General features: G+C 35.4%; 1 protein-coding gene across 1 annotated transcript in view; it reads left to right on the forward strand.

Moving 5' to 3' along the window:
• LOC142230949 (uncharacterized) overlaps positions 1-15,054 on the forward strand; it is a 33,058-nt gene extending 18,004 nt beyond the window's left edge. The window contains exons 4-7 of the mRNA XM_075301565.1: positions 13,707-13,728; positions 13,816-13,897; positions 14,042-14,209; positions 14,303-15,054. Coding sequence (XP_075157680.1) covers positions 13,707-13,728; positions 13,816-13,897; positions 14,042-14,209; positions 14,303-15,054 — 1,024 coding nt within the window. The remainder of the gene's footprint in view (positions 1-13,706; positions 13,729-13,815; positions 13,898-14,041; positions 14,210-14,302) is intronic.
• Positions 15,055-16,164: the final 1,110 nt, after the last annotated feature.

Genomic DNA, 16,164 nt, shown 5'->3' on the forward strand with positions numbered 1-16,164 from the left:
TGTGGAGCCTCTAAGAGAAGCATATTTCATCCGATCCGGCTGAAATTTGGTACATGGTGTTGGTATATGGTCTCTAACAACCATGCAAAAATTGGTCCATATCGGTCCATAATTATATATAGCCCCCATATAAACCGATCCCCAGATTTGGGTTGTGGAGCCTCTAAGAGAAGCATATTTCATCCGAATCGGCTGAAATTTGGTACATTGTGTTGGTATATGGTCTCTAGCAATCGTGCAAAAATTGTCCACATCGGTCCATAATTATATATAGCGCACATATAAACCGATCCCCAGATTTGGGTTGCGGAGCCTCTAAGAGAAGCAACTTTCATCCGATCCGGCTGGAATTTGGTACATGGTATTGGTATATCCCTTTCCGACCGTGTACGCACAATTGTGCGGGTAAGTTTAAGTCTCTATAATTTCTTTAATATATGACGTACTGCGATAAGAGCGGCAAAAAAATAATTGTGTATGCTCTCTCTTTGTCTAAGAATGTGAAGAACCGTTATAAATAAAGGGTGATTTGTTAAGAGCTTGATAACTTTTTTAAAAAAAAAAACGCATAAAATTTGCAAAATCTCATCGGTTCTTTATTTGAAACGTTAGATTGGTCCATGGCATTTACTTTTTGAAGATAATTTCATTTAAATGTTGACCGCGGCTGCGTCTTAGGTGGTCCATTCGGAAAGTCCAATTTTGGGCAACTTTTTCGAGCATTTCGGCCGGAATAGCCCGAATTTCTTCGGAAATGTTGTCTTCCAAAGCTGGAATAGTTGCTGGCTTATTTCTGTAGACTTTAGACTTGACGTAGCCCCACAAAAAATAGTCTAAAGGCGTCAAATCGCATGATCTTGGTGGCCAACTTACCGGTCCATTTCTTGAGATGAATTGTTCTCCGAAGTTTTCCCTCAAAATGGCCATAGAATCGCGAGCTGTGTGGCATGTAGCGCCATCTTGTTGAAACCACATGTCAACCAAGTTCAGTTCTTCCATTTTTGGCAACAAAAAGTTTGTTAGCATCGAACGATAGCGATCGCCATTCACCGTAACGTTGCGTCCAACAGCATCTTTGAAAAAATACGGTCCAATGATTCCACCAGCGTACAAACCACACCAAACAGTGCATTTTTCGGGATGCATGGGCAGTTCTTGAACGGCTTCTGGTTGCTCTTCACTCCAAATGCGGCAATTTTGCTTATTTACGTAGCCATTCAACCAGAAATGAGCCTCATCGCTGAACAAAATTTGTCGATAAAAAAGCGGATTTTCTGCCAACTTTTCTAGGGCCCATTCACTGAAAATTCGACGTTGTGGCAGATCGTAAGTCTATTCATGATGAAATGTCAAAGCATACTGAGCATCTTTCTCTTTGACACCATGTCTGAAATCCCACGTGATCTGTCAAATACTAATGCATGAAAATCCTAACCTCAAAAGAATCACCCTTTATTTGTTTTTCATATTATTTTTGTAGTTTCAGCAGTGTAATTTGCGCATTTGTAAAAATGAGTGTAAGAGGTAAGTTTGCAAATAAATTAAAATTATTTAAGTTGTGGAATATTTCATCAAACAAGTGTTTTCAATAAGAAAACATATTAAATATTGTATGCAAACAGTAACTTCGTGATTATTTTGTGTTTTTTGATATTTTTACGTCCGTACTTTTACCGGAATTTACCAGACTGCAACAATTGTGCGTATCCTGAAAAAACAGGATACAGGATCAAACTGAACGAACTTAATAATTTAAAATGTTCTATGTACACATAAATAACAGAACTCAAAAATTTAGGAAAATCTACCACGTGGATCGGCCATAGGTCGGAAAGGGATATGGTCTCTAGCAACCGTGCAAAAATTGGTCCATATCGGTCCATAATTATATATAGCCTCCATATAAAACGTTCTCCAGATTTGACCTCCGGAGCCTCTTGGAGGAGCAAAATTCATCTGATCCGGTTCAAATTAGGAACGTGGTGTTAGTATATGGTCGCTAACAACCATACCAAAATTGGTCCAATCACACAAAAATTGGTCCATATCGGTTCATAATCATGGTTGCCACTAGAGCCAAAAATAATCTACCAAAATTTTATTTCTATAGAAAATTTTGTCAAAATTTTATTTCTAGAGAAAATTTTGTTAAAATTTTATTCGGTTCATAATAAAATTTCATCATTGTCAAAATTTTATTTCTATAGAAAATTTTGTTCAAATTTTATTCGGTTCATAATCATGGTTGCCACTCGAGCCAAAAATAATCTACCAAGATTTTATTTCTATAGAAAATTTTGTCAAAAGTTTATTTCTATAGAAAATTTTGTTAAAATTTTATTTCTGCAGACATTTTTGTCAAAATTTTCTTTCTATAGAAAATTTTGTTAAAATTTTATTTCTGTAGAAAATTTCGTCAAAATTTTATGTCTACTTTGTCAAACTGAATTATATACGTATTGGATCGATCTTTTTTGATTTAATATATACCACGTATGTACTTACATACAATTTAGAAGATGGTGTTAGGAGGTTTTAAGATACCTTGCCATCGGCAAGTGTTACCGCAACTTAAGTAATTCGATTGTGGGTGGCAGTGTTTAGAAGAAGTTTCTACGCAATCCATGATGGAGGGTACATAAGCTTCGGCCTGGCCGAACTTACGGCCGTATATACTTGTTTTTAATTAAAAAGGCCAAGCCGAATCTTATGTACCCTCCACCATGGATTGCGTAGAAACTTCTACGAAAGACTGTCATTCACAATCGAATTACTTGGGTTTTGTGTGATTGGGGATCGATTTATCTGAGGGCTGCATATAACTATAGACCGATATGGACCTAGTTAGGCATGGTTGTTAATGGCATATACTAGCACAATGTACCAAATTTCAACTGACTCGTATGAAATTTGCTCCTCCAAGAGGCTCCAAAACCAAATCTCGGGATCGGTTTATATGGGGGCTATATATGATTATGGACTGATATGGACCACTTTTGGCATGGTTGTTAAATATTATATACTACCACCACGTACCAAATTTCAACCAGATCGAATGAATTTTGCTTCTCCAAAAGGCACCGGAGGTCAAATCTGGATATCGGTTTATATGGGAGCTATATATAATTATGGAATGAAAGGAACCAATTCCTGCATGGTTGTTGGATACCATATACTAACATCACGTACCAAATTTCAACCGAATAGTAAGAATTTTGCTCTTCCAAGGGGCTCCGGAGGTCAAATCTGGGGATCGGTTTATATGGGGCCTATATATAATTATGGACCGATATCGACCAATTTTTGCATGGGAGTTTGAGGCCATATATTAACACCATGTACCAAATTTCAACTGAATCAGATGAATTTTGTTCTTCCAAGGAGCTCCGGAGGTCAAATCTGGGGATCGGTTTATATGGGGCCTATATATAATTATGGACCGATATCGACCAATTTTTGCATGGGAGTTTGAGGCCATATATTAACACCACGTACTGAATTTCAACTGAATCAGATGAATTTTGGTCTTCCAGGAGGCTCCGGAGGTCAAATCTGGTGATCGGTTTATATGGGGGCTATATATAATTATGGACCGATATGGACGATTTTTGCATGGTTGTTAGAGACCATATATTAACACCATGTACCAAATTTCAGCCGGATCGGATGAAATTTGCTTCTCTTAGAGACTCCACAAGCCAAATCGGGGGATCGGTTTATATGGGGGCTATATATAATTATGGACCGATGTGGACCAATTTTTACATGGTTGTTAGAGACCATATACTAACACCATGTACCAAATTTCAGCCGGATCGGATGAAATTTGCTTCTCTCAGAGGCTCCACAAGCCAAATGGGGGGATCGGTTTATATGGGGGCTATATATAATTATGGACCGATGTGGACCAATTTTTGTTAGAGACCATATACTAACACCAGGTACCAAATTTCAGCCGTATCGGATGAAATTTGCTTCTCTTAGAGCCCTCGCAAGCCAAATTTGGGGGTCCGTTTATATGGGGGCTATACGTAAAAGTGGACCGATATGGCCCATTTGCAATACCATCCGACCTACATCCATAACAACTACTTGTGCCAAGTTTCAAGTCGATAGCTTATTTCGTTCGTAAGTTAGCGTGATTTCAACAGACGGACGGACGGACGGACATGCTCAGATCGACTCAGAATTTCACCACGACCCAGAATATATATACTTTATGGGGTCTTTGAGCAATATTTCGATGTGTTACAAATGGAATGACAAAGTTAATATACCCCCCATTCTATGGTGGAGGTTATAAAAAAAACATTGTTTACTTTAAAGAATGTGTTATAATTTGGATTTCCTTATTTGTACATGAATACGTTTGTTGATATATAAATTCGATCGAGATCTTTAAAATGATAGTGACTAGATTTAAAGCTATATAAAAAAATTTTTAAGAATCTTTGGCTCGGAATTAATACCAATTTCCTTGGGGAAGGTCATAATCTGTAATAGGTACTTTTAGTTAATGTGGTATCACAATGGACTGAATAGTCTAAGTGAGCCTGAAACTTAATTCGGCTGCCACTTTAACCTAACCATATCCGAATCCGATATGGACGATATTTTATGGGGAGATCTTATATAAATTTTGAACGTCATCGATTAATAGATGATAGATATCACACCAAATTATTGTGTGACAAATTTGAATGTGATCATTTAATAATATATATAAGAGAGCTATGTATAAATCTGAATTTATTAAAAAAAATACTGAAAAAAAAATATTTACGATCCGTAATTTACACAATATTAAGAACAAGTTTTTTTAAAATAATGAAATTTTAATTAAAAGTAAATTTATAATCATTGCTTCAAAAATATTTTTTTATTAAATTTAGAACATACATTTTGCAAATTTTCGACGCCCTGTTAAAGTCGTATGCCTTTGAACTAAGGCACGTTTTCCTTAAAGTAAAGAAAAACATTTTTGATTTAAAGAAATTGTTTTTAAATTTACTGAAATATTGAAGTTTTTTAAAATAATGAAATTTTAAATAAAAGTAAATTTATAATCTTTGCATCAAAAATATTTTTTTTTATTAAATTTAGAACATATATTTTGGAAATTTTCGTCGCCCTGTTAAAGTCGTATGCCTTTGAACCAAGGCAACTTTTCCTTAAAGTAAAGTAAAACATTTTTGATTTAAAGAAATTGTTTTCAAATTAACTGAAATATTGACTTTCAGTTATAAAAACTCTTCAAATATATCTGAGACTTATTTTGAGGTTTCTGTATCTTTGGTTTAAAGTCTTTTTGGAATTGAGAAAATATTTTTTTATTTGATGTATAAGTAATAATTTGGATTTTTAAATTGGCAATTTGTTTGTACATGAATAGCTTTATTATTATATCGCAAAAAGAGAATGAAAATTCCATAAATGAGATCTGTATCCTAATTTTAATTTTGTTGATCTTCGATTTAAAGTTACATAGGTCCCTAAACATAAGCGTAGGAAGGCCTCTGGGGAGGGGGCTTAGACCCCCCCAGAAAAATTGTAGCCCCCCCCCAGAATTTGAAAACCTATTTACGATTTTACATTTTTCTAAAAATTAAACAAGTATATACAACTGCACAAAGTTCCGCTAAAGACTTTCATGCACAATCGAATTACTTTGGTTGTGGTAGCAGTTGCCGATGGCAATGTTTGAAATCTTATATTTATAAAACATGTATATACAGCACTAAGTTCGGCCGGGCCGAATCTTAAATACCCACCACCATGAACCAAATATTAGGGTTTCCTTTGAAATTTCAGGAGGGCTTGAGGACTTGAGGACACTTCCCGAAGATAAATTTAAAGATTTCACCTATGAGGACTATATCAGATTCTGGATTTATAAGAACCATTTTTGTTTGAGTTTTAGAGGAATCATTAACATCTCTTGTAAGTGTGCAAGAAAATTATAAAATAACGTCTTGATTTGAAATCTTAAATCTGTAGAAGTAAAATCTGGAAATTTTACATTGAGTTTCAAGCAATTTTCATGATCAGTGCGCCTTCTACACCCTCAAGAAGTGAAGTCGGTCTATATGGAGGCATTACCAAATGGACCGATAAAAACGTAATCCCATACACGTTTTTGTGAGCCTAAAATACCAGAATATTTACAATTTCAGGCAAATCAGATAAAAACGTTTTCGGCACACCTCTTTATGGCCTGAAAATACCTCTAGATTTCCAATTTCAGACAAATTGGATAAAAACTACGGTTTCTATAAGCCCAAGAAGTAAAATCGGGAGATCGGTCTATATGGGGGCTATACCAAAATATGGACCGATACTCACCATTTTCGGCACACCTCTTTATGGTCCTAAAATACCTCTAGATTTCCAATTTCAGACAAATTGGATAAAAACTACGGTTTCTATAAGCCCAAGAAGTAAAATCGGGAGATCGGTCTATATGGGGGCTATACCAAAATATGGACCGATACTCACCATTTTCGGCACACCTCTTTATGGTCCTAAAATACCTCTAGATTTCCAATTTCAGACAAATTGGATAAAAACTACGGTTTCTATAAGCCCAAGACCCCAAATCGGGAGGTCGTTTTATATGGGGACCATACAAAAACATGGACCGATACTCACAATTTTTGGCACACGTATTTATGGTCCTACAATACCTCTAGATTTCCAATTTCAGGTAAATTGAATAAAAACTGCGGTTTCTATAAGCCCAAGAAGTAAAATCGGGAGATCGGTCTATATGGGGGCTATACCAAAATATGGACCGATACTTAAAATTTTTAGCACACCTTTTTATGGTCATAAAATACCTCTAGATTTAAAATTTCAGGCAAATTGGATAAAAACTTCGATTTCTATAAGCCCAAGACCACAAATCGGGAGGTTGGTTTATATGGGAACTATATCAAAACCTGGACCGATATAGCCCATCTTCGAACTTGACCTGCCTGCAGACAAAAGACGAGTTTGTGCAAAATTCCAGCACGATTGCTTCATTATTGAAGACTGTAGCGTGATTACAACAGACAGACAGACAGACAGACAGACGGACATCGCTATATCGTCTTAGAATTTCTCCCTGATCAAGAATATATATACTTTATATAGTCGGAAATCGATATTTCGATGTGTTACAAACGGAATGACAAACTTATTATACCCCCGTCACCATTCTATGGTGGTGGGTATAATAAATCTGTGGTTGAACTTTTGATTTAGTTGAATAACTAAAGCTCCTTTATTATTTTCTTTAGTCTGGTTTAGTCAATTTAATTAAAAACAAGTATATACGGCCGTAAGTTCGGCCAGGCCGAAGCTTATGTACCCTCCATCATGGATTGCGTAGAAACTTCTTCTAAACACTGCCACCCACAATCGAATTACTTAAGTTGCGGTAACACTTGCCGATGGCAAGGTATCTTAAAACCTCCTAACACCATCTTCTAAATTGTATGTAAGTACATACGTGGTATATATTAAATCAAAAAAGATCGATCCAATACGTATATAATTCAGTTTGACAAAGTAGACATAAAATTTTGACGAAATTTTCTACAGAAATAAAATTTTAACAAAATTTTCTATAGAAAGAAAATTTTGACAAAAATGTCTGCAGAAATAAAATTTTAACAAAATTTTCTATAGAAATAAACTTTTGACAAAATTTTCTATAGAAATAAAATCTTGGTAGATTATTTTTGGCTCGAGTGGCAACCATGATTATGAACCGAATAAAATTTGAACAAAATTTTCTATAGAAATAAAATTTTGACAATGATGAAATTTTATTATGAACCGAATAAAATTTTAACAAAATTTTCTCTAGAAATAAAATTTTGACAAAATTTTCTATAGAAATAAAATTTTGGTAGATTATTTTTGGCTCTAGTGGCAACCATGATTATGAACCGATATGGACCAATTTTTGTGTGATTGGACCAATTTTGGTATGGTTGTTAGCGACCATATACTAACACCACGTTCCTAATTTGAACCGGATCAGATGAATTTTGCTCCTCCAAGAGGCTCCGGAGGTCAAATCTGGAGAACGTTTTATATGGAGGCTATATATAATTATGGACCGATATGGACCAATTTTTGCACGGTTGCTAGAGACCATATCCCTTTCCGACCTATGGCCGATCCACGTGGTAGATTTTCCTAAATTTTTGAGTTCTGTTATTTATGTGTACATAGAACATTTTAAATTATTAAGTTCGTTCAGTTTGATCCTGTATCCTGTTTTTTCAGGATACGCACAATTGTTGCAGTCTGGTAAATTCCGGTAAAAGTACGGACGTAAAAATATCAAAAAACACAAAATAATCACGAAGTTACTGTTTGCATACAATATTTAATATGTTTTCTTATTGAAAACACTTGTTTGATGAAATATTCCACAACTTAAATAATTTTAATTTATTTGCAAACTTACCTCTTACACTCATTTTTACAAATGCGCAAATTACACTGCTGAAACTACAAAAATAATATGAAAAACAAATAAAGGGTGATTCTTTTGAGGTTAGGATTTTCATGCATTAGTATTTGACAGATCACGTGGGATTTCAGACATGGTGTCAAAGAGAAAGATGCTCAGTATGCTTTGACATTTCATCATGAATAGACTTACGATCTGCCACAACGTCGAATTTTCAGTGAATGGGCCCTAGAAAAGTTGGCAGAAAATCCGCTTTTTTATCGACAAATTTTGTTCAGCGATGAGGCTCATTTCTGGTTGAATGGCTACGTAAATAAGCAAAATTGCCGCATTTGGAGTGAAGAGCAACCAGAAGCCGTTCAAGAACTGCCCATGCATCCCGAAAAATGCACTGTTTGGTGTGGTTTGTACGCTGGTGGAATCATTGGACCGTATTTTTTCAAAGATGCTGTTGGACGCAACGTTACGGTGAATGGCGATCGCTATCGTTCGATGCTAACAAACTTTTTGTTGCCAAAAATGGAAGAACTGAACTTGGTTGACATGTGGTTTCAACAAGATGGCGCTACATGCCACACAGCTCGCGATTCTATGGCCATTTTGAGGGAAAACTTCGGAGAACAATTCATCTCAAGAAATGGACCGGTAAGTTGGCCACCAAGATCATGCGATTTGACGCCTTTAGACTATTTTTTGTGGGGCTACGTCAAGTCTAAAGTCTACAGAAATAAGCCAGCAACTATTCCAGCTTTGGAAGACAACATTTCCGAAGAAATTCGGGCTATTCCGGCCGAAATGCTCGAAAAAGTTGCCCAAAATTGGACTTTCCGAATGGACCACCTAAGACGCAGCCGCGGTCAACATTTAAATGAAATTATCTTCAAAAAGTAAATGCCATGGACCAATCTAACGTTTCAAATAAAGAACCGATGAGATTTTGCAAATTTTATGCGTTTTTTTTTTTAAAAAAGTTATCAAGCTCTTAACAAATCACCCTTTATTTATAACGGTTCTTCACATTCTTAGACAAAGAGAGAGCATACACAATTATTTTTTTGCCGCTCTTATCGCAGTACGTCATATATTAAAGAAATTATAGAGACTTAAACTTACCCGCACAATTGTGCGTACACGGTCGGAAAGGGATATACCAATACCATGTACCAAATTCCAGCCGGATCGGATGAAAGTTGCTTCTCTTAGAGGCTCCGCAACCCAAATCTGGGGATCGGTTTATATGTGCGCTATATATAATTATGGACCGATGTGGACAATTTTTGCACGATTGCTAGAGACCATATACCAACACAATGTACCAAATTTCAGCCGATTCGGATGAAATATGCTTCTCTTAGAGGTTCCACAACCCAAATCTGGGGATCGGTTTATATGGGGGCTATATACAATTATGGACCGATATGGACCAATTTTTGCATGGTTGTTAGAGACCATATACCAACACCATGTACCAAATTTCAGCCGGATCGGATGAAATATGCTTCTCTTAGAGGCTCCACAAACCAAATCTGGGGATCGGTTTATATGGGGGCTATATATAATTAAGGACCGATGTGGACCAATTTTTGCGGGTTGTTAGAGACCATATACCAACATCATGTACCAAATTTCAGCCGGATCGGATGAAATTTGCTTCTCTTTGAGGCTCCGCAAGCCAAATCTGGGGATCGGTTTATATGGGGGCTATATATAATTATGGACCGATGTCGACCAGTTTTTGCATGATTGTTAGAGAACATATACTAACACCATGTACCAAATTTCAGCCGGATCGGATTAAATATGCATCTCTTAGAGGCTCCACAAGCCAAATCTGGGGATCGGTTTATATGGGGGCTATATATAATTATGGACCGATGTCGACCAATTTTTGCATGGTTGTTAGAGACCATATACCAACACCATGTACCAAATTTCAGCCGGATCGGATTAAATATGCATCTCTTAGAGGCTCCACAAGCCAAATCTGGGGATCGGTTTATATGGGGGCTATATATAATTATGGACCGATGTCGTCCAATTTTTGCATGGTTGTTAGAGACCATATACCAACACAATGTACCAAATTTCAGCCGGATCGGATGAAATATGCTTCTGTTAGAGGCTCCACAAGCCAAATCTGAGGGTCCCTTTATATGGGGGCTATACGTAAAAGTGGACCGATATGGCCCATTTTCAATACCATCCGACCTACATCGATAACAACTACTTGTGCCAAGTTTCAAGTCGATAGCTTGTTTCGTTCGGAAGTTAGCGTGATTTCAACAGACGGACGGACGGACATGCTTAGATCGACTCAGAATTTCACCACGACCCAGAATATATATACTTTATGGGGTCTTAGAGCAATATTTCGATGTGTTACAAACGGAATGACAAAGTTAATATACCCCCATCCTATGATGGAGGGTATAAAAATAGTAATTGATATTATTCTTTCATAAATTAGTATCTTAATAATGCTGCAAAAAAGCATAGCCAAAAAGAAGTGAAAATGTTATTTTTGGATCCGGAAGTGGTGCAAAATTAGCGGAGAAGCGATGAATGTGATATGAAATTGTCATAGAACGAATGTCCACCGTTTCAACAGCCGTTGCAATGAATTTGCATCACTTCTTAAGTTGTGAATCAAATTCAGTGTTTTGAATGTGAATTAAAAAATTTTGTTATATTTTCCCAAATAATTAATTTTTATATTTTTTATGATTTTTAATGCATTCTAACGCTTGTTTGAAACGTTTTCCCTCGAATATTTTCAAAAATTCTATAAAAATTTCTATAACGAATTTAGCATTTTTGTGCCAAAATTTGAATAATTTGTACCATTTTATTTATTCTTACTTTTTTTAAAAGAAAACAAAAAATTACGCATTAAAAATGAAGTAAAAAAACTTCCTGTGTAGTTAGAATAATTAACTTCTTTGTGAGGACATGTTTGGAAGTGTGCCTTTAGAACAACTCCCAATTTTTTTGCTGGGAAAAGTGTGGAACTACTTTTAGTTGCTTTATTATTAATTAATTGTCGAGTTATTTTGATGCCTATATTGTTATTCATTTTTATGAAATGAAACATTAATTGGACCTAAAAGTTCAGTCTATAAATTTTCAGCTAGGGGGGCTATAGCCCACCCTAAGAAAATTGTCTAGCTACGCTAATGTCCCTAAAACTATCTTTATTTTAAAGAAGCCGCATCTGTGGTTCGGAATCAATACCAAAATATTTAAGGGAGGGTCAAAATCTTTGGATCCAAGTAAACTTTTTTTGAGTGCAATATCAATGAGATCGGTACATATGCACAAGTTGGGGCTATTTTTTTATATCTTTTTTAGACCTACACAAAAAAATAAATTATTCAATCACGAAATTAGTTGATCCAATTATTTTTTAATTGAAATATCTTCAATCACGAAATTATAGTATCAATCGCAGTTTTAATTAGGCATAAAAAATATACTTGATTAAACAATTAATTGATTTATTTAGAAAATTTCAATTGAATCAATATAACATTTAATTGATTTTGAGTGCAAAACTCAATTATTTGTATGATTAAAAATGTAACAATTTTCAATTATTTTCCTAACAGACTTTGTGCTTTTAGTTTAATTAACAAAAATGTTTGTTTGAAATAAATGTTTAATTAGAAATTAAAAAATCCATTCTTTTTTTAATTGACTTACTCTTTCGAGTTTGATTAAAAATTTGATTGTATCAATTAATTTTTTAATTAAAAATTTAAAAATTTTCAATCATTAACTTAATTAACTTAATGTTTCCATCTTGATTAAAAAGTTAATTGTATCAATTAATTTATTAATCGGAAAAATGTTCAACTTGAATCAAATTTTTAATATTTTTGTGATATTTTTGTCTGTGTACAGAGTTATCGTATCACTAAAATTGAGTCCATTATTAGAACGAGGAAACCTCAAAAGTAGTGTGGGTAATATTAAAATGTATCTAAATCTGAGAAATATCAGATACATTTAAAAAAGTATGCCCGATTCCAAAGATGTTGTCTTTAGGCTAATAATTTTGGTATTGATTCCGAGCCAAAGAAGCGGAGTATTGAAGTACAATTTTAAAACACAATTCTGTTTTGAAATTGAATTGGAAACAAATTTAAATTTATTCTTTTTTTTCTGTTTGTTTTTTTTTCAAGTTCTTTAAACACGTATTAACGACAATTTAAATTTTCAATTTCAGAAGTAAAAAACGTCTTTAAAATAAATTAGTGAAAAATATTTTTAACGCTTGTTTGTAGTAATCAACAAATTTATAAGATTTCAAGAATTTATCAGAATTATTAAAGCCAAGTTTACCTTAGTCAAACAAAATTTTCTTTCATGTTAAGATACCCAGTTTTTAGTCTAATCACTTAACTATAAGGACCAAATGATTTCATTGAGAAGTTTAGCGACTTTCAGATAAGGAAAAAACTTTATATCAAATAGATACGTCTTCTACGCTGACATGAAATCTTTGGCCTAACGACAATATTTTTTTCAGTGTAGTTTCATGGTGACGGGCAATGGTAAGGGCTGTTTAGAAATAATAGCGACCTGAAGTTTGTTGTAATATATTTCAGCCACCCTGAACCTCATTTTAGGCGTGTAACGTCCAAAACGAGTTGAACGTTTTTCCAAATTGGATTAAAATGCCAAAATTTGTGAAGTTTTGAATTGTTACCAATTTTTTTCTGAGTTTATTGATCTCATCATTTAACCCAACCTATTTTGCGAATAAATCACCCACTAAATTGATTAGCTGCCTAGCATGATACTTTGGCTGACAATGTGGTGTAATCCAGCATCTACTCCGGTTATGTTAGCTTTCAAAATGCGTCAAGTTATCAAATTCAAATGGGCAAGTTACAAAGCGTCACTTTATTATTCCATAGATCAAAACGAATTTAAAACCACCACCTTCGCCAAAACGAAACCATGAAACCAAACTAATATGAACTGGATCACACGCAAACTTACAAACATTCCATAAAAATTATGTGGGGAAATCCAAAATAGGAATAAGCCAAAAAATACTGGAACATATCATCACTGGGATGACCGTTGAACCTGAATTTTTCTAATTTAATATGCAATTTTTGACATCATAGATTGACATAAAAACACAGTGAACGCATGCTATCGGTATCAGTTTCGATTTAGCGAAACAAGCAAAACTTGTAGGAATTTCCTTCCATCTCCCAAATAAACTAAGCAAGAGGATTCCTAAAATGAAGGTAAGCATTGATTAGGAGAAGTTATTCAATAAAGGGATATCAAGAGATTAATGACGGCACTCCATCACTCTCTGTGTCATCCTATAGGTTTTCGTTTGTGTGCTGGCAGTTTTTGCAGCAACATGCTCTGCTGGATTCCTTGGAGATAGTTCCGGAGGCGGTGGTGGCGGCTATGGTGGAGATCACGGTTATGGAGGTGGTTATGGCGGCGGTGATGCTGGCGGTTCGGTTCAAACTGTACAAGTTATCCATGCCGATGTTGGTGGATCAGGAGGATATGGCGGCGGCCATGGAGGCCACGGTGGACACGGAGGCCATGAAGAAGTTAAAACCATTCAAGTTATTCATGCTGAAGGCGGTGGTCATGGCGGTCACGGAGGCCATGGCGATTTCGGTGGTCATGGAGGTCATTCTCATGGTGGTGGTGCTGGAGGCGAAGTTAAAATCATACAAGTTGTCCATGCCGAAGGCGGTGCTCATGGTGGTCACGGAGGTCATGGTGATTTCGGTGGTCATTCTCATGGAGGTGGTGCTGGAGGAGAAGTCAAAATCGTGAAAGTTGTCCATGCTGAAGAAGGTGGTCACGGTGGTCATGGAGGTCATGGTGATTTTGGTGGTCATGGTGGTCATTCTCATAGCGGTGGTGCTGGAGGAGAAGTCAAAATTGTGAAAGTTGTCCATGCCGAAGAAGGTGGTCATGGTGGTCACGGAGGTCATGGTGATTACGGTGGTCACTCCCATGGCGGTGGTGCTGGAGGAGAAGTCAAAATCGTGAAAGTTGTCCACGAAGAAGGTGGTCATGGTGGTCATGGCGGTCATGGTGGGCATTCTCATGGCGGTGGCTTCGGAGGTGCTGGCGCAGAAGTTAAAACTATTAAAGTCATTCACGCCGAAGGTGGCGCTGCCGGGGGTCATGGTGATTTCGGAGGCCATGGTGGCCACTCTCATGGCGGTGGTGCTGGTGGAGAAGTTAAAATCGTGAAAGTTGTACATGCTGAAGGGGGTCATGGCGGTCATGGCGGTCATGGAGGTCATGGTGGACATTCTCATGGCGCTGGTGGTGAAGTTAAGACCATCAAAGTAATCCATGCTGAAGGCGGTGCTGATGGTGGTCATGGTGATTTCGGAGGTCATGACGGCCACTCCCATGGTGGTGGAGAAGTTAAGACTATTAAAGTTATCCACGCTGAAGGCGGTGCCGGTGGTCACGGTCATGGCCATGGTGGACATTCTCACGGCGGCGGTGGTTTTGGAGGAGACGTTAAAACCTTCAAAGTTATTCGTCAAGAAGGAGGTGGTTTCGGTGGCTCTGGAGGTTGGCAATAATTTCCCAATGCAAGAGGGCGAAGACCATAATACATCTCCATGTTTGTCCATTGTTTCATTCTAGCCCTATGAACCAAATGTTTGTTATTAGTTTTTTAAGTAACCCTCCATATTTCCCCTATTTAAGTCATCCCACATCCAAATATAGTGAATAAATCGCCATTAGTAAAATTTTTATAAAAAAATTATTTGTGTATTTTTTACATCATCATATTCTCAGGAGAATAATAAATTCTCAATTGTTCAGCAAGTGACCTTTCAAAGGTCACGAATATTTTAAAATCACCTAATATTTAATTTGTTGACGTTTTGTATCTTGACTACAAAAGAGATGTTTTTCAAAACTTTATTTTTATTTTTTTTGTTTTTATCGAATGATACATAAAAGAATTTTTACTTGAAGTCGTTTTTAAACACTTTGATAGTACATGAAGAAAAAAACTGAAAAACGAATAAATTAACATTTGTTTTCTTGAATCAAGTACGCAAAACTCAAATTTAATAGAGGAGCAATTTTAAAATCAGTTTAGATGTATGAATACTTTATTACCAGTGGATGAAAACTGCGTTTTTATTTGTAAATTTGCACTCGCCGAGAACAAATCAGTGTTAAACTTCGTACTTTATTCTAGTTAATGACCTATTTCCAACTACTTTTTAAATACATTTTGTCTTTTATTATCGAAGGCCATTTTTTCAGGGTGAAAATCTTCAAAATCATAGCCTATATCTGTCCATTCCAGTTAAAAAACGCGGAGAAACCCTCAAACATTTTTGAAAACTATCCTTCCAGATAATTATCAGCTATCATAAGTAACAGAATTGATAGCTGACATCTTCCACACATCATATATATATATATATATATATATATATATATATATATATATATATATATATATATATATATATATATATATATATATATATATATATATATATATATATATATATATATATATATATATATATATATATATATATATATATATATATATATATATATATATATATATATATATATATCTATATATATATATATTTAAGTTTACCTTTTGACCTTCATATACGGATTTTGGTATTGATTCAGGCCCATAGATGCAGGTTCTT

This window comes from Haematobia irritans, chromosome 3 (assembly GCF_050003625.1).
Source record: "Haematobia irritans isolate KBUSLIRL chromosome 3, ASM5000362v1, whole genome shotgun sequence".
Lineage (NCBI taxonomy): Eukaryota > Metazoa > Arthropoda > Insecta > Diptera > Muscidae > Haematobia > Haematobia irritans.